The sequence below is a fragment of the Priapulus caudatus genome, unplaced genomic scaffold (genome assembly GCF_000485595.1).
Source record: "Priapulus caudatus unplaced genomic scaffold, Priapulus_caudatus-5.0.1 Scaffold75, whole genome shotgun sequence".
In the NCBI taxonomy this organism is placed as follows: Eukaryota; Metazoa; Priapulida; class Priapulimorpha; order Priapulimorphida; family Priapulidae; genus Priapulus; species Priapulus caudatus.
Genome location: NW_014577136.1, coordinates 523,499 through 543,343, shown reverse-complemented (window position 1 = coordinate 543,343; position 19,845 = coordinate 523,499). Strand labels below are relative to the sequence as shown.

The following is a 19,845-nucleotide window of genomic DNA, read 5'->3' as shown; positions in this document are numbered from 1 at the left end:
TTCTCCCCTACCTCCCTTCCTCTCCCCTCTCACTCTTTTTCGCCTTCTCTGCCTGCCTGCTTGTCTGTCTGTCCGCCTATCTATCTATGTATGTATGTATCTAGTCATCCATCCATCCATCCATCCCATCCATCCCACACCACCCATCCATCCATGCATCCACCCATGCATCCATGCATCCACCCATGCATCCATCTATCCATCCATCCATCCATCCATCCATCCATGCATCAATCCATCCATCCATCAATCAATCTATCCATCTATCTGTATGTCTCTCTCAATCTCTCAATTGTTTCCTTATATATATATATATTATAGCAAGGCCGTACGCAGGAAATTTTCTGTAGGGGGGCAAAGGTACTTCCCATGCCCCCTGTGCCCTAACGTTTCGCAATTTCACATTTCTTTATTTAAAGTGTAATATTTCTTTGATGATTTATGATAACCTTTTGTCACATTTCTATTTTATTTCTAAAAGTGTACAGTATTTGTCCCATTAAAAGGCATACTCTGAAAATCTCTAGGGGGGCAACTGCCCCTGCTGCCCCCCTGCTGCGTACGGCCCTGTATTATAGTGAACATAGATTGATTAACTACCCTTTATATTCATACCGTATTCCAAGGAATTTTGGCTTCTCACCAGGTGCAGCAACATCAGAGCTAAACCGGAGAGCCTGCAGGTGGTTTATGGACAGCACCGTCATGGCAACAAACCATGGTAGTCCAAGAATGGATGAAATAAGGATGCCAGCAGCTGTCACAAGGAGATCCAGGTGGTAGCCAAACCCTTTCTGCAGAGAACACGTTATGATTATTCGACTAATAACTCTGCGGAGGGGGAAGGGGTACAAATTTACCTAAAGTAGTCAAACAACATTATTTACCATCAGTTCAAATTCTATTAATTAGCTCGTTAATTAACTTGATAATAACAAGAGCCGCAGAGCGTCTGGGCTCATCTGCGGGTCTGTTGCTTCGGTTATAAACGTAACATTTAAGTCGTGCATAGTGACACCTTTGTTAGGCGCAGATATGCAGATACGCAGTTGCGTACACATCATTTCAGCAACCTTCTGCATTCTACACACCTCCCAAATCCCATTGGTTGATACAAATTGCGTGCCTGAAACTCCTGTTTTATGGTGCATTGTGACCCTAACCCTAACCCTATTGAAAAAAAATAAAAAAATAACTGTTGTAAATAAATCATGTAAATATTTGCGTTAATTGGAAAAAAATAGTTAAATGGATAAAGATAGAAAAATACAGAAAACAGGTAAATAATAAAAAATCAGATGGGATTCGATCCAACGACCTTTGAGCCGTGACGCCTGTGCTTTACCCGTTCGGCTATCCAGGATTATTGGGTTTCTACATTATGAATGTGCCACGAATATGACAACACTGTCATGTCATTGAGGCAGTTGAGGAATCCATGTTTAACTCTCCTCTAGAGGGTCAAAAGGTTATCAGACACTTACTCTTCGCATGTCAGTGGAAAGCACATTTCATGGTCCTTTCAATAAAGTGATAAAAATGGTAGGTCAGCACTGAACAAAAAAGTTTTTCACTCTGTCCGTTAGCCCATGTCCTCAGAAAATGTCTGATATCTGACCTTTCCCCCACTGCCCTTTGACCTGTGACCTCCAATTTCGCACTGGTGATGGGTTTCCTGCCCATCACATTATACACCGAATATTAAGAGCATAGGTCATGCAAGCCGTTAAGATTTGTGCCGCAATTCCGTATTTCCTCCAATACCTTAAGTTAGAGGGGAAATATTCCCCCTCCGATTACACATCTTGACCTTTAACCCTTGACCTCCAAATTTGTCATCTTGAGTCCTTTTCACGATCCCCCCCCCCCCGACGTCCCTAATATCGTGACCGTACGTCGAGCGGTTAAGATTTGTGCCCAACTGTTGACGAACGCACGCACGCACGCATGCACGCACGGCCGGACGCACGCACGATTATGCGATTCTACAAGCTGCATCTGACTACGTCAGATGAGCTAAAAATGCAGCTAGAAATAAATATATTAAATTCTTGCTAAATGTAACAAATTACTATGAAATTATCACAAGGACACAAGTCTTGTGTTCAACTCGTTTAGCAACCACTACGTCCAGATTACAATAGAGCTACCAACTTAAATGTGTGGAAAACAAATATATGATTAATGACCATGAGCGTAAATCCCGGGGGGGATAGGGGGGATGCATCCCCCCCGCTCTTGAAGGATGGGGGGATGGCCTGTACAAATATCCCCCCTGAGATTCAAAAAAAAAACTCCTTCCTCCGTGCCCCACTTGAAAGTTCAGCTAATTATGATAATTTGGAGACATGGGCAGACCTAAATCATTTCAATTATTGCAGGGGCGTGTACAGGGGGGGGAGGGGTCCAGGGGGTCCGGACCCCCTCCCTGCTCGCGCAGAAAACGCATCTGAGGGGGTCTAATTCAAAAAATTTCTGGGGGAGGGCCTCACAGACCCCCCCTTCGCGTGATCATCCCCCCCGCTCCTCGGTACGGATTTACGCCCCTGTTAATGACTATGAATAATGCAAACCTTTGGTGCAGTGAATTGTAACACTTAACAGGGATAAGTGCATGGTTTGGGTATACTGGTAATAACTACGACACGACAACCATACACCGAACTATGCATATATTTTCTGATACATATAATCGTTTGTATTCTTGCCTTCAGTAGGTTCTCTTTTCGATTAATGATGACTGCTGTGATTTGCTGGTCCATAACGATGAGAATACAACAAAGCATGGCTGGCAATATCGCAGCTAGTGGAGCCCACCATGGGTTATTGGCCATGAGTGGAATGATCCAGCCTCGATCAGGGCTGGTAGGCTGAAATGTAGTGAGTCAGTATAAGTATACTAATTATATATATATTATATATATATATATATATATATATATATATATACTAAGTTAAGACTTTAAGCATTAATAAATGTAGCATTAGAACTCTTGCTCATGTGTCTATTGCATATATAAGAACACATCAGATCTACGAGTGTTCTTCAGTTGTATTATTAATAAAAAGAGGTAATTAGGTTACCTACAGCAAATTTTTCAGGAACTGTGAGTTTTGGCGTTTTCAGTCCTAGTAGTGCATCAAGTCCACACATCACTAAGATAGCCATTGGCAGAGCAAAGTCGTAGATTAGATTTCGAACCTGGTAAATAACAAATCTGTATTTTTTACTTATATTAAAGCTACTCATTGACTATCATGAGCTTCTTAGTAATTCACAAACAGTCTTGGTCCCCAGTGGACACTTCTACTAATGCATTACTGACATTCTTACTGGATCACAAACACCCACACTGTTTTATGATCACTACACTTTATTAAATGATATGTTCCTAAATAGATGATAATTGGGGAATTCAATGATTTGCAGCTACACTATCATGATCATGAAATTTCTTACAACATTATAATAACACACAGATGTGAAGTTATAATTTGTATATTACTTCTCCATACATGCAGATATTCCAAATAATGCGTGACCATACCATAGTAGGAAAGAAGTTGGTATTGCGTATGTGCTTGAATACCAAGGCCAGAATGAAGGTGCCCAAGAACAAAATCACTGACAGAAGGAACACATCTCCAACATATGGATGTCGCCCACAGCCTGGTCCAACTAGAGTTCCATTCATTACGCCACATTCCTCCTCTGTATCATTGAGGTTCTATGAACAAAAGCACCGCAATCATACAATAAAAAGATATCAATACCATCCATCCCAAATTATTTTATCAATGCTTTTAATTGACATCAGTCGCACCATAACTGATGTTCTGACCTTTTATAAAACAAATTTATAAACTTGTATGTAACAAAATGCTAGTGATGGCCTGTTGGCAAAATAATTACCGAAAGTTCAAAGGTGATGTTGTCATCATTCACAAGTTGGCACCCGCAGTATGTCTCGTTGGCTGTCAACTCATGCTAAAAAAGTAACATTTAAGAAAAATGGTGATTTTTAACCAGTATATATTATACTATGTACAATATAAGTCATTTGTGGTATTATCGTATTTCTATTGCTGATATTTATCAAGACCAATCACACGACTCTTGTTCTTAGTCAATCTCAAGAACAACTGATTGAATGTCAGGAAATCACTTTTAATTGTACTTTACAAAAGATGTGTTGCTTCCAATCCACCTATATATACTCCATTCATATTTACAAGCATAGCAAACACAATATGGCCCATACATAGTCAAATGCATCTCACTGGGGTATAATTTTGGTTTCACAGATTAGCCATCTGTCACTTCTTCCATCCTCTCCTCCACACTTCTCTTCCTGCATTACATCCCCTCCTCATTTACATTCACACTCCTCGATCTTCTCTGTCCTCCCCTTCAACTTAATCTTCTTTCTATATCCTGCCCTGTTAGTGTCTTCTCGGTGTCACTTAATTATTTCATCTTCTTCAACTGTCTATGACTCATCAATCATCATAATTATCTGTCATTCTTTCTATCCTACTTTCACCCTTATGCAGCCACCAAAATTTTACAACAGTCATCCTTTCTCCACTTTCACTATTAAGAGTCATTATATTACTACCCAACATTGAAAAGTGTCTACTAATTCAGTCTTCTTCCATGTGCAGATCGCACTCGGATTTTGTAGCTCTATTTTTAAGTTACGCAGCCAGGGTCTATATGTCTCCCTGGGTACCGCCGGAACATACCCTGGGTACGGTCCGGTATACCGGAACGTACCCTGGTACTATCTAATATGCCGGATCGTACCTCGCCTACTCCACTAACGAGTTTAGGGAGTCACCTATGCCTACTCCCTAACCCTAACCCTATCAGATAGTTACCAGGGTACGTTCCGGCAGTAACCAGGGAGACATAGACCCTATCAGCTTAAGTTACTGTACATGCAGGAGGCCAGCTGTAACTGGAAGCACTTGTTTTTACTTCTTACCAGTGGCGCTACATACACAAGCCAGCTTTAAGTTTATTTCTGAGTCACGGGCCCGTCCCTTCTCGATGCCCCAATTCAATCTCACTAGCATGCGTTCTTGTTTTTTTCCTAGGTTAGCCTTAGCTATAAAGGTTTAATTTGCAACATAACACAAGAGGACTTTGGAATTGCCAAGGTTGCAGTATTACGGTGGTGAAATGGTAAGCCAGGAGTTGTATATACAGGAGTGGATAAAACACTACGATATACAACATACTATATAAGGCAGTCTCATTGCATCTCAACATTTATTGTGCTGAGGGCCGCTTGAACCAAATGTGTGTGCCCAATATCCCTAATTCTTTCAAACCTTCTTTCTGCATCTTGTACATGATACCATGCTCATCTTTCGTGTTAGATACTAGCTTGCGCGAGGGTAATTTTCAACTAATCAGTACTGAGAACAATAACAACACATTAACAGGAGCGTGGCATCATGTCATGTACATGTATGCCAAGCCGTCGGTCCAGTGGTTGGATTAGTTAGAGTTACTGAGCAGCAGCCAAACTCGCTGTTTACCGTCATGACTTTTTAAACAGCTATCAAGCAAATACGTACCTCTGGATTAAGATTTATTGGCACCTTCTCGTAGCTGTCGATTAATTTCACGAATGCCTCGTAAATGAAAATCAGAGATATTAGCACAGCGAAGCACTCTTCCGTGAAGCGCGTGATGTGATGCACAAGAGCTGATGCGTCGACGACAACCAGGATTACTAATATGACCGCTGCCCACATACCTATCCATAGACGAAACGGCATGTAGTCAAGACCGTTAGACCTGCAAACACGACAGACAAGAATTAGCATACGTGATTACTATAGGTCGATGAAAGAAATGTATGTGTAGAGCATTACCTGAGATGAGGGGGAAATCTTTTAAGATCGGCATCAATAACACACATGCATGTCTGCCAATGCACACATACATGCACACACGCATGCACACGCATGCACACACTCGCACACATGCATGCATGTATGCAAACACACGTGCACACACGAACTTTTGCATTGCTTTGCCATGTTACCTAAAAACGTTATTTATGAAATGTATTTTGGTACTTACTTGCTGAACTGGTACACTATAGATTCAACCACTAACATCGGCCCGGTAGCACTCATTATAATCAGAGGTTGGCCCGCAAAAATTGCAAAGATTAGTCCAACGATAGCTCCTGCCATAATGCATTCCATGGTAGCCTAAAAGTAGATCGAACAAGACAATCATGCAGTGCATACAGTGCTGATGGCGAATTCTTATCAATCTTTGCATCTCACCCTTTGGGGACCACATGAGGTTCTGTTCAATAAATTTTTATTGTTATAGCCTCTTGCTGATCACTTATATGCCAGTTGTGAATCAGGTGTGTTTTTACAAAGTCAGAAGTTATGCCAACATTATTTCTACAATAATAATAATAATAATAATATAGATATATATTAACATGCAATAGCTAGTGCTGTCCTGGCTCTATCCATGTAGCATCTGAGCTCCTGCTACAGGCTTACTTATACTGGGAGCAAAGGGACTACATGGGTAGAGCTATTGCTCTCACTGCTTCCACCAATTCTACTGCTATTTCAAGTTCTATCGTGATATGGTTTTTCTAATAATAGTGCTAATTATTTAATACTAATTTCCCTAATATTTTTATTATATAATACTGAAAATAATTCCAATATATAGATTCTGTGATACCTGTTGCTGGTTTGTCTCTGCCTCCAGGAGACCACCAAAGGTGATGAGAGGTGCGAGAGAGGCGACATACATGAACACACAAGCTGGAATCACCTGCAGTGCGAGCGCATCCTTGTAGTCACTTAAATACCATTTTGCCTTGCGTTTTATGTCCTTGATCAAACCACCGCAAAACCTGGCAAAGCAGATGGCAGATGTACTGGTATAAGAACATATGAGGCAAACTGTTAACTTTGAAGTGGTATGCAGATATCTATACGTATTTATATATATTTTAACCATTGATCTAGGCAGGTCTAATAACGCTTCAAGTTAAAATAATACATCTGTGTAGTATTACTACCTTCTGAAATTATGTGTGTTACATAGTTATTTTACATCTAGCTGTGTTCCTAGGCTGCTAGAATAATATACGAATACATTCAGTTCTGATCTAGAAACATGTGATTGATGAATGCAACGATTACATAGTGATATATCACACCTCCCAGTTCGTTCTAAACCAGTATCTTCATGCATATTGCCACCACCAACAATTCTCTCATAGTCGTTCACATCTTCTTGCAACTGTTGCTTGCGTTTCTATTGAAAGGTAGAGAATCACAAAATCGTGGTTACTGGAAATCTAAGATTTTAGGATATATATATATAAAAATATTAGTTACATATATAGTCATAGGCATATTACATATAATTTAACTGCTACAGTGAATTTAATTCTCCGGCGTTATTATAGTCTGCAGCTAATAAAATTGTCTAAACCCTATATCTACAGGTTGGCAAAATGATCCTAGTATGGGACTCCGGCCCTCTTTTTCACAAATGTGTTATAATATAAATAAGGCGGGGTGATAAACTAGGAATAGGATGAGCCATATGATGACGTAACAGTATGCGGCAGCGCATTGAGGAGCATTTTTGAGCACATGCATAGTGTATACATAATACACAAACATGATGATGCAAATGAAAACATGATTTTACTGTATTTAATATTAATGTTATTTGTTATTTATTGATATGTCACAACTCCCTGTACACTTATCCTTCTCAGACCTCCTGCAAAGCAAAATTAGTGAACCTATGATAGAAATTACCAATTCTGGAAGATGCTCTGGTGGCTCAATTCGTGTGGTTGGGTCCCAAATACTGGGTGGCAGCACTGTCGCCATGCTGAGAAATTCGTCAATACCTGCTAGAAGTTCCTCTCTCTTTCCCGCCTTATAAGCAACAGCATGGAAAACCTGTCGAGGAGAATTCACGTAGTTTGCCCGATTGTGATAACTAAGACGTGACATGTGTAAATTTTTTAGACACGTATAGCTAGCTATGTTTTTAAATATTATCTTCCATTGTATCCACTACATCCCACGAAGTGGACACGTGCTTTATAAAGCGTGCGTACAAGTCTGTTCTCTGTCGATAGTTTTATTATATGTACACGAAATATATAACTAAATAACTAAATATTTATATATATATATATCAAGGCTCGACACTAGCGGTGGCCGGTGGCCCGGGCCACCAAAACTTGATGTCGGCGCCACCAAATTTCCAAAAGTTAAATTTGGTGGCCGAACGGGCCACTAAAATTTCTAAGTGTCTCTGTGATAAAAATAATTGTTTCTTAACGTGCTAATCTCATTCAAAGAGAGCGAGCAATTCGCGGAGCGAGGGCACACGTACGCACGTGCAGCATTCTACGCGGGCATACACGGGCGCACGGTTTATCCGTCTACCGCGGCTGCAACAAGCCACGTTATTGTGTTATACTGGTATCGGCCTCACGCTCTGCTAGACAATGTACGCGCTCTGCGACGAACAGTTCGGCCGCGAACCAGTCTAGCCAGAGGTCAAAATCTGAGCGTGCGCAGGCCATAGCATATTTTGCAAGCGCCAGCATACATGTGATTACATTGTATCAAGCGAACCAGACAATGCGGTTCTGGTGAAAATTGATGCCGTGGAATGGATAATTCAAATGTATGCCTCAATCATCAATGTCAGTGTGTGGGGTTTTGTTTAAAGACTTGTGCAAGTGCATCAGACGGCCCAATTTTCAAATAATATACAATACGAGATTGAAATAAAGATTTATGTTTTTCTTTGTTTTTTTTTCGGGCCACCAGATTTCATTTTCGGCCACCAAAATTGAAAATCAATGATTTTGGTGGCCCGATCGGGCCACTGAAAAAATAGTTAGTGTCGAGCCTTGTATATGTCAGGGCTGCTGCCTAACAGGCAGCAGTTGCCCCCCCTCAGAGAAACGTATATATTGGTCACCTTACCAGAAAACAACACGCACGTGCCCCCCCCCTCCAAGCAAAATGGATTAGCTACGCTCCTGTTTGTATATACTATATATATATATACAAATATGGTATTTAATCATTTATTTATTGCATAATAATCTAGTTGTAGTTTTTACCTCATCTGTCAACAGAGTACCCAGAGCACGGCCTGTCTGCTCATACTTGGTTAGCATTCCTTTTGGTCCAAGAAGCAGAAAAACAAACCTTAAAAAAGAGAGAAAAAACCAACTTTAAAACTAGCTATGGTTGAATGTGATTCAAACAGCATGGGAGTTGATGTAGTGGAATGGGGTGGAAGAAGTTTAGTTGAGTGATGTAGGGCCATTGCTTTGGAGTAGGTTGGAGAAGATCGAATCTGATGTAAGGATACAGGGAGATATGTTTGTTGGGACGTTTCCGGGAGATGTTTCTGGTTTGCGCATTTTTTGAGGCAGGCGGTGGAGTGGTTTATAGTTCTGGCAGAAAGAAGTTACTGGCGTGGTTTAGTGCTCGGGGCGGGGGGGGGGGAGACTGCTGGCTTGCGTTACCGGTTCGCAGTTTGGGGAGGAGGCCGTTTGAGTACGATGCGGTGTTGGGGGGGGGGGGCTTGCGGTTTAGAGAGAGGGCCTTTTGGTAGTTTAATGAATTTAGGAGGAAGCGTTTCAACTAAAGTGTAGAAGTGGTTTCTAATGCTGAGTGGGAAAAGTTGTGTTTTAGTCAAGTAATGAGATGTATGTGCGTCAGAATTCCCTATTATCTACTTCTGATGTGCGTGGATTACTTTGTTATGTTAGATTAGATCACCGCAAAACGATGGTGAGACAACGTCGTTGCTACAAATTCACGTAAACAAATAGTTCCTGCCTCTCAACGTCTAGGTGATTTAGACATAAAAAAATTCCGAACTGTCACTGTAATCTGGTCTTTATTTTACCTAGTTGGAATCGTCACCTCCACCATTTGTGGGATCACAACGGCTGGACTGAGACGGATGAAAACACTGAGCATGTGCTCAACAAAATCAACCTCCCCTAGTAGGATGCTTGCTGCCTGGGAGCCAATTGGGATCTTCTTCATCATGTAGGCATTGTGCGCCTGCAAACACGGAAACAATGCAAACAAACACATAAACAAGGCAAAAAACACGCAAACAATGCAGTTATCACTCATTGCATTATCATGAAAAAGAAAAAAAGACAAAGGAAAAAGAATAATTAACGGTGACGAAATAATGTCATCATTTATTGTTATAAGCAGAGATGTAAGCGGTATTTGTCCAGAAAATAGGAAAATAGAAAGACACTCCGACAACAGTGGCCGTATAAGGCCACTGAATGGCGGGCGAATGGCACCCAGAAGGGCACCTGGCATGTCCTTGCGTAGGCGGGGGTGCTCGACATAGAGACTTTTTGGAATTTTCAGTATCCTTGGGTGCAATTTCAGGCCATCTCACAGAATCGGAATCTTTATTGAAAATATCAGAAAATCTGAATTCCGTCAAAAATCGTAAAACTTACATCTCTGTATAAGCTACGGGATATTTGCATGGTGTCGAGCAAATAGCGAGAAAAATATGAATTGGAGACTAGAACCATAACTGTGCAGATTGTATGATATCGATCGCGACTTGGCACCGTAGTTGTTTGATCACGGACTCAACTTCTGTGATCAAACAACACCGGTGCCAGGTCGCGGAGTTACACCACACGCTTACAATACCTTGGTACTCTTAGATGGCAGTGGCCCCACGTTATCACGAGCTTCTGAGAGCTCGGCGGGGTCAGTTTCGCCGTTGCCGTATAGTGGCAAGTCATGATCACTGTAGACCCTTTGTGGCGATGTCGTCGTCGATGTGTGGTCGGGCCTTCCAGTTTTAAAGTGGATAGGGATGTCTGGTTGAAGATTTACACAAATTAATGGCATTAATGTCATTTGAAATGTATTCGTATTTGAAAGGGTGTTCATGCAGTCGTGTGCGTGCGTGCGTGCGTGCGTGCGTGCGTGTGTGCGTGCGTGCGCTGGTCGATGTGTGTGTGGTGTGTATGGCAACGTGTTCTAGCCTGTGAGTGTGTGTGCGTGTGTGGTGTGCGCGTGCGTGCGCTGGTCGATGTGTGCGTGGTGTGTATGTGTGCTAGCGTGTGCGTGTGTGGTGTGCACGTGCGAGCGTGCATGTGCGCGTGCGTATGGGCGTGCTAGCCTGTGTGCGTGCGTGTTGGCATATGTGTGTGCGTGCGTGCGTGTGTGCGACGAAACGAGCATCCATAAACGCGTGCGCGTGTGCGTGTGCATATACTCGTGCGCATACGTTTGCGTGTGACCGTCCGTCCATCCGTGCGTGCGTAAATGCGTGCATGCCTGCTTGCATGCGTGCGCGCATGTATCTGCGCGCGTGTATGTGAGCGTGTGTGCGTGCGCGCATTGTATGCGTACATGGGCATATCAGCATTATAATTATTAGATACTTTGAAGAACACCTGATAAATTTATCTGTGTACAACTAGGCAGGTTATAAACGTTTGACTACAGATAGATAGGTGAGCACGTGTACATGCGCTTTAATAGTAATAGCGAATGCGTGGATATATAAGTCTACATGCATTCACACATTTTAAACTTGAGCACATGGCCACACACACATACACGCACGCACGCACGCACACGCACGCACGCACGCACGCACACACGCACGCACGCGCACACACACTACTTGATACGTAATATCGAAAATACTGTAGTGCAGTGATATATTTTTTAGCAACCGGCATATAAGTCTAGAGTACCCAATTGATCTTCGTCGACTTTCGTAGTATCAGATTCCTTGCGGCGTCGAGTGCTTGGGTCACCTACGCGTATAGACATGAAAACAGCCATGTTACGATCATCGCAGTATTAACTAGCACGTTAATCAGGAAAAATATACGGACAATTCACCATCGATAACAAAAGAGGATTATTTTTGAACAAACGTTTGTGTGGCGGTAAAAACACGTCCATGATTTAGACATTCTCGCGTATTCAAGCCACAATCATTCCAACTTTATTCTCATCCTAAAGCGAAGTCAGGTAGGGCGGAAAAGTATTGCAGGGTAAAAACGTCAATCATGATTCACGGTTAATTAGCTGCGTGAATATTTACATGATAGAAGGATTGTTCTGGTGAATATTGTCGAAATATTGACTTTAGACTAAACAGCATAAAATTTATTATCCCCGTTTAGTAGTTGTCACAGGCTTACGATCATAGTCAACAACGCAAGGCGATAGTATAAACATTTAAACGAAGTGCATAGCAACAAATTAATAAGAAATTACGCTAAGACAGCTCAGACAAGTTAGTTACATTTTTATTATTGTTTGCATTCTATGAAATAAATAAAGTTTTAATAATATATTAAACGTTTTAGCTATTAGAAGAGAGTTTCCAAGTCTCAAGACAGCTCACAAATAAATGTAAACTATCTCCTAGGTTGGGTGGGATTAATTGTGGTTGGTACGGAAAATATTTCTACATATGTGCACGCCATATAAACCACATTCCGCGAATCAGGTGGATATATCAAAGTGGATTACAATCCGGTTCCACTAGTAAAATTCGGCTCGCCCCCCATCTTGCTATCTTCATATTTTATCAGCATATGACAAATAGTATCGAATGCTAACAAAGGATGTAGCGATTCAACAGGTTGCTTGGCTGGGAAAGTATCGGCTTTACTTGGAAACAGTCCAGCTAATTTAAGTTCAATCACGTGCCATATGCCCATGGTATATATATATATATATATATATATATATATACCATGGTTCGTATGGCTGGCCCCACAACTTCTTATCGACTGCAATCACATTTATTTCTATTAGTATTAGAAGATATAAGACCGGTAACGTTCTCACGTGCTCTATCTCAAACTGGTTTTAGCTACTGTCAGAAGTGATGTTAGGGATTACAGGCGTCTACCTACCCTTTGTTAGCTTGTTCATCGCCGGCCGTTTGTGTATCTGATGAGTGAACTTGCGAGTGAGAGCTTCATTCAGCGCACTCTCCATTTTGTCGCTCGTCAGTTTGCCATCTTCTCGTAATGCGTTCATGATCGTATCTGTTGTTGGGAGTGAATAGAACGGCTATACATATTTACTATGACAGAGTAACCAATTTTGTGCATATATCACTAAGTATATATGACTTTAGCTTTAAAATAACATCATCGGCGTATTAGGTCAATAAAACATGGGTCTAGAAACACGATTTTTGGTGATCTCATGGACAATTGCGAAGCTATATTGAAAGGAATTTATTTATCATTAATGGCAGCCTTCATTTGCCAGGGCCGTAGCCTGGGGGGAGGGCAAGGGGGCAGCTGCCCCCTAGATTTTGGAGCAATAAAAAAAAAGTGTTCTACTAAAAGAGAATTGTCGTAGTCAGAATGAAGGCTGTACATGTACACAAAAGCGCCTCAAATACCATCTCCTGTAATCTACATTTTCAACATTTTCTGGACCCCCAGACCTCCCACCTATTTCTCACCCCCTCCTTGAAATCCTGGATTCTTCACTGCCCCCCCCGCCTTAGGCATTTGCTTAGCCTACGGCCCTGTTTGCGTATTGTAAAAATGCTCAGGGGTACCAGAGTGGTATCACTTTTGATTCCATATCTAAACACTAGAGCAAGGCAGAGCAAGGCAGACCAAGGCAGCTGAATTCTCTCAATGTAATTTTTTTTATTAATTAATTAATTAATTAAGTAAACAAATTAATTGGATCCAGATCACCACCAAAATGTAATCAATTCTAAGTTACCCCATTTCTGACCTATCATGAAAATTGTATTAATTAATGAATGAATGAATTAATTAATTGGATCCGGAACACCATCAAGGCAGTCTCATCAATTCTAAGTTAGCCCATTTCTGACGTATCCTGAAAATTTTATGACAATCCGTCCTTAACTTTTTCAGTTAGGCTTAACCTGTATGATACAGGCGGTTCCGGCGCGGCGGTGGTGGCGGGCCAATCAGCCAATCAGCGAGCGTACACAAACCCACAAACCAACACTCAAACACACGCCGTAACCTGTATGATACAGGCGGTTCCGGTTCCGCTTCACTACACTTCACCGCCTTGATAGTGTAGATAGTGTAGTGAAGCGAAACATACCGCCTGTATCATACAGGTTAACACACGCCGGTGAAAACATAACCTCCGCCAAGCCCCTGGCGGAGGTAATAACATTGAATATCGAACTGCATAAAAACACGTGGACCCTATTTCACATTGCTCCCTCAGAAGAGCATTTCGTTGCCGTACTATTGGTACAGGAATACTATATCCATTCTATAGGAAGATGGATAATAGCAGATTCTTTTGCTAACCAACTCCTGATTCTATGCATACCTATATAAAATTGGGGATACCTGAGATTTTGTGAGACACGCTTATATAAATATTAACAGAAAGAATAAAGCTAGTTTTCAGGTGTGAGATAAGCAAAAGATAGCTGCTCTTCTACAGTTATATAATACACTTCTCCAATATAACTGATACTGTTTCGAGATTTTATGTATTGTTGATGTATTATGACATTTAAATACCGAATGTTCGCATGGGTTAAACGAAAAATCGAAGCGCTTACAAAATCCTCAACACTACATCCTCAAAAACCACCCTTCAAAAAATAACTTTTCTGCCGCACCAAATCTTATTGGCATGCGTAGGGCAGACAAATCCGTGCGGGTAAATATCTCACCAATGTCCAATAGTTCATAATATTGTAACATATTTAATGAATAAATTTAAATATTCTTATGATGGCTTATAAGTCAGATATCACGTCAAAAATTAAATCGAATATTTGAACGCACTGTAATTATTAGAATCTATCTCACTGCAGTGTTATATTTGACAGTTGTGTTCATCAGTAGGGTAGCTAAATCAGTCATAGAAAATCGTGTTCATCACTCATCAGCTCGAGTTCATAAAATAAACTTCAAAGATCAGACTTTCAATGATCAACGATCTTCTGTTCTCTTCGACCACACACAGGCGTGGTCATTGTTTCTATGCCCAATCAGTTTTCCCCTTTCCCTGTTTAATTACAATTTGTAATGCTTAAATATTCCCTTTTATTTATTGCAATTATATGTGTATATATATGTATATATATATATATATATATATATATATATATATATATATATATATATATATACATATATATATATATACACACCAAATTTATCATTTTATGAAACTGACCATTATAACGCAAACTGTATCATCTTTGCACAAAACTTCGTAACTTGAAACATTCAGGGTCGGCATAGACTAAAACCGATGAATGTACGAACAAGTGATAAATTATCATTACTTTATAGCATTTACATTGGTCACAGTTGTATAGTTATAACTGCATGCTCACCTATAATGTACAAAATAAAGCAAATCTAGTCATCACCTACGTTTCGTTACAATTTTCAGTAAAACGTCATCACTCACCGATGACGTCAGAGTAGGAGTTGACGTCTGCGTCGAGTACGACTGGACCATTGAGTAGGACGTATCGCAGCTCGAACAGTGCGTGCAGGGAGATGGTGGAGACATGGGGCTTAGACCACCGACTGGCGTCGATTTCTACATTTTCCTCAAACTTAATCCATCTGAAAAAGTACAAAGTTACTATTTTATATTGGTTATAAAAAAGTTTATATTGGTTAAAATGGGATAAGGGATTTTTATCTGGATCGACGTACAGCTAGCAGACCATTTCATTGATCGAGCTCAAAAAATCGTTATTGTCCTTTTACTGCATGTAATTACAAAGCTTGGGAAATTTAGGACCCTCACGGGGGCTGTACGTAGCGCAGCGATATTAGCTATAGTTAGTAATTATTAATTAGTTAGGGCAACTAGCAAACTCTATATCCTATAATTATCTGACCTCGTAACTTCCGATTCTGATGTCGTGTTTGTTACGTTATGTTACGTCTGTTACGTTATATTACTGCGTGTTATTTTAACCATGGGTGTCGACTTTCTTATTTTTATTTAGCATGGTTGCGCAGGCTTCTACTATCTTTTTTGATCGCATGTGCCAAACGTGCTAACTGGTGCTGAAGGGGTCGTTGTCGTATCAGGTACTACAGATATGTACCCGAAGTACATATATCATATCAGGAGCGTATTTGTCATTATACGCTCCTGATCATATGTATACACAAAGTGTACCAGACTTGTACTACAGAAGTGTACCCTAACCCTAGCCCTAACCCTAACCCTAACCCTAAACATACCTTATATAAAAATATAAACATAATACTAAACAACCTAAAACTACCTCGGGTACGATGTAGTACCTGATACGACAACGACCCCATCTGCCTAACTGGTTTGTGCGCACGTGGTAACGTATTTCGCTTACAAATTAACATTTATATTATCAGGAGTGAATAATAATAGATTCTATTATTATTCACTCCTGATATTATGTAACTATTCAAAGTTGAAATAGAACTAGTCGTCCTTGAATATGTTAGCGCGATAGAACCTGATTTACTCTTAACTGCACGTTGTACAGTGTTGGGAAAACAAGCTATATGAATAATGCCGCAGGCAACGGTCGTGGGTTAAATGTTAATTAATAGTCCATCTATACATTAATAGCTTAGAGCAGATCATTCGCGTGCAAAAAGGTCATAAATTAAGTCAGCATTTTGACGATCGAGACACATTTATTAATATGACAGTTTGTATGGGTTGTGCGTATGCTGGCTGTGTGACTACAGTGGTGCCAAATACGAGCCGATAATCAACTACCGATAACTCTAAATCGAAAATCGATTCTATAGGAAGCACATGTGTCATTTATTATGATAAATAATGGTCTACTAAGATAATGGTCTAACTAAGATAATGGTCTACTAGACCATTAATAATGATAACTAATGTGTCATACTCGTTCCGGTATACCGCCGTACCCAGGGTACGTTCCGAAAGTACCCTGGGGGGCATAGTCCCTCTCAGCTAAACTGCGCCATGCCCAACTTCTGCGAACTCTCACATTTATGCTCTCAGAAGCATGTAAAGAAGAGACTCCCCCGCCCACGCACACACACACCATTGAATGTTCACAACGGTGAGCTGGATATAGACGATATGTTAAAACTGTAAACTGTACAGAAATCGCGTTTACAAGCGACTCCTATAATAACAGCTATAGAAGCGGGTTTTGCACCAGGAAAACCCTATCTCACTCTCCCCGACCATGTCGTTTCGGTTAATGTCTGGTAACTTTTTTGTCACCCACTTTCGGCACATCATAAGGTCAGCGCATATACACCATCAAGCGCCACGTGCACTGGTTTATTTTTTCAGGCAGTCTCTCTTTTTCGCCTGACATAATTCCTCTGCCTTTCCGTCCGATAGATATATATCCGCGCACATCTGCTGTATCAAGACGTGTGTTCGCCATACAGGCTGCCGCGCGGACGTACTATTTCTCCAGTAAAGACTTTAGGAGCAATCCCAAGACGTGTCTGATTAAACACAGCCAATATGGAACGGTCCATCTTGGCGGCAGTCTTGGGAGGGAGTGCGAGTGGAGTGCCTAACAGCAAGAGCAACGTTTCGCCATTACGAGGCCCGACCGCGTGCCCTAGCTAGCAGCTAGTAAGATAAACAGGACGGTGTTAAGTATAGGTGGAAGATGACCCCCGTTAGTAATGCTCAAGGGGTCGTTGTCGTATCAGGTACTACAGATGTGTACCCGAGGTACATATACAGGACTGCCAACATTGGGTGATAGGTGAGAGTGAGATGCGAGGGAGCGAAGCGACCGAGCGGGGTGGGCGTGTGAGGGGGGTTTTCCCCCTCCCACGGTAGGGAGCTTTTGCATTTTATAACTTCAATTTGTGCAATTTGGTGCATACTAAAGTGACTGTTTTCAGATATTGTACGATTTTTTTGGCTGTGCGTGAGATATTTCAGCGTTTTATTCATGAAGAGATGATATTCATGCGTGAGATATCTCAGCATTTTTTGGCTGTGCGTGAGATATTGTAAGATCAGCGTGAGAGCGTGAGAGCGTGAGATTTGGTCAAAATGCGTGAGTCTCACGGTCAATGCGTGAGAGTTGGCAGCACTGCATATATGTATACACAAAGTGTACCAGACTTGAGACTTGTACTACAGAAGTGTACCCTAACCCTAACCCTAACCCTAAACATACCTCATATAAAATATAAACATAATACCAGGAGTAGATAAAGGTATCCCTTTATCTACTCCTGATAATACTAAACAACCTAAAACTACCTCGGCTACATATCTGTAGTACCTAATACGACAACGACCCCATCTGCGTTAGTAATACGCAGTCACTATGCAGTCTAAATGAAGTGTTCCCGTCGCACTATAGAAGCGTACGGTTATCCGGTACGGAATAGGCGATGATGCATTTTTGCGTCTTACACACATATAGGGAAAGTTGTACAGAGGTGACACAGGCACGAATGTAAGGATGACGACTAAATACAACTGGAAAACAATAAACCTCAGCCTAGAGTTGAAGGCGCGCTAACGTCTGAGTCGAAGAGAACAATACTCGCACACTCACACTATACTGCCGCGGCAACCGAACCCGGTATATATGATCAGGAACAGGGAAAAAATTGTCATTATTAACTCCTGATATTATCAAGAGTACATATAATAATAGAGAATTGCTCTGGAATTAAACTCGTTATACGTTGTGATGTTGAAGTGAGTCAGGGTTACTTCTACCAAAACCTTAATATAATTATTTAATTGCATAATATAATTGTATATATGTAAGTTAAAATTGTACATAATAATCTCTATTATGTACTCTTGATATTATCGGGGTTTAATAATGACAAATTATCAGGGGTTAATAATGACAATTTGTCATATGACAATTTGTTATTATTAGCCCCTGATATTATCGCAGATGGGGTCGTTGTCGTATCAGGTACTACAGATATGTACCCGAGGTAGTTTTAGGTTGTTTAGTATTAAGTTTATATTTTTATATAAGGTATGTTTAGAGTTAGAGTTAGGGTTAAGGTTAGGGTTAGCGTTAGGGTTAGGGTTAGTGTTAGGGTTAGGGTACACTTCTGTAGTACAAGTCTGGTACACTTTGTGTCTACATATATGTACCTCGGGTACATATCTGTAGTACCTGATACGACAACGACCCCTTGAGCCATATTATCAAGAGTGAATAATAGAGATCTCTATTATTATTGTTCTTCTTCTTATAGATCTCTATTAATCTCTATTATTCATTCTTTAACAATTATTCAACAAGATTCACCGAGCCTGAGGCGAATAATTGTTTTAGTATCATTGCCCGATATTTGGTACTTTTGGAGACAGCATTTTCTTTAAATTTGTCAATTTCGGCTTCCGTAACATTTACAAATCTAGCCGCCATTTTTGGCGCCACTACAATGTAAATCCTAGAAGTGATTATCGAAAAATAATCGCCTAGGTCTCGACCAATCAGCGCGCAGGATTTCCTATAATCGTTCGGGCGATGATACTAATAATTGATATTCTTTTGCTACCATGAGCCGGCTGAAGGAACAAACAGCGGGTCTACCCACGGCCTTCGTTGCCGATTGATGCCCCACACACTCAACTGACAAGCAAATCAGGCGGGAGGTATAGCGATCGCGATACTACTACATCATGCCCGTATTGACTAATATCAAGCTAATACCCAGCCATGCATTGATAATAAAAATGAATGTGCCTGTAGTACGTACCACCAGGAAACACGTCACTGTAAATAGTGAGTGTCCGGTCAAAACA

The 19,845-nt window shown here is 40.9% G+C and overlaps 1 protein-coding gene across 5 annotated transcripts in view; it reads right to left on the bottom strand.

The window, feature by feature from the left end:
- LOC106821497 (sodium bicarbonate cotransporter 3-like) overlaps positions 1-19,845 on the bottom strand; it is a 66,152-nt gene that overhangs the window by 10,422 nt on the left and 35,885 nt on the right. For all 5 annotated transcript variants that reach the window (XM_014826336.1, XM_014826335.1, XM_014826337.1 and 2 more), the window contains 16 exons: positions 15,511-15,671; positions 12,981-13,115; positions 11,802-11,864; positions 10,741-10,913; positions 9,956-10,116; positions 9,159-9,246; positions 7,828-7,974; positions 7,215-7,312; positions 6,731-6,905; positions 6,098-6,231; positions 5,587-5,809; positions 3,914-3,988; positions 3,549-3,728; positions 3,089-3,202; positions 2,709-2,870; positions 616-794 (listed from right to left, as the gene is read on the bottom strand). In XM_014826336.1, the coding sequence (XP_014681822.1) occupies positions 616-794; positions 2,709-2,870; positions 3,089-3,202; positions 3,549-3,728; positions 3,914-3,988; positions 5,587-5,809; positions 6,098-6,231; positions 6,731-6,905; positions 7,215-7,312; positions 7,828-7,974; positions 9,159-9,246; positions 9,956-10,116; positions 10,741-10,913; positions 11,802-11,864; positions 12,981-13,115; positions 15,511-15,671 (2,268 nt within the window). The remainder of the gene's footprint in view (positions 1-615; positions 795-2,708; positions 2,871-3,088; positions 3,203-3,548; positions 3,729-3,913; positions 3,989-5,586; positions 5,810-6,097; positions 6,232-6,730; positions 6,906-7,214; positions 7,313-7,827; positions 7,975-9,158; positions 9,247-9,955; positions 10,117-10,740; positions 10,914-11,801; positions 11,865-12,980; positions 13,116-15,510; positions 15,672-19,845) is intronic.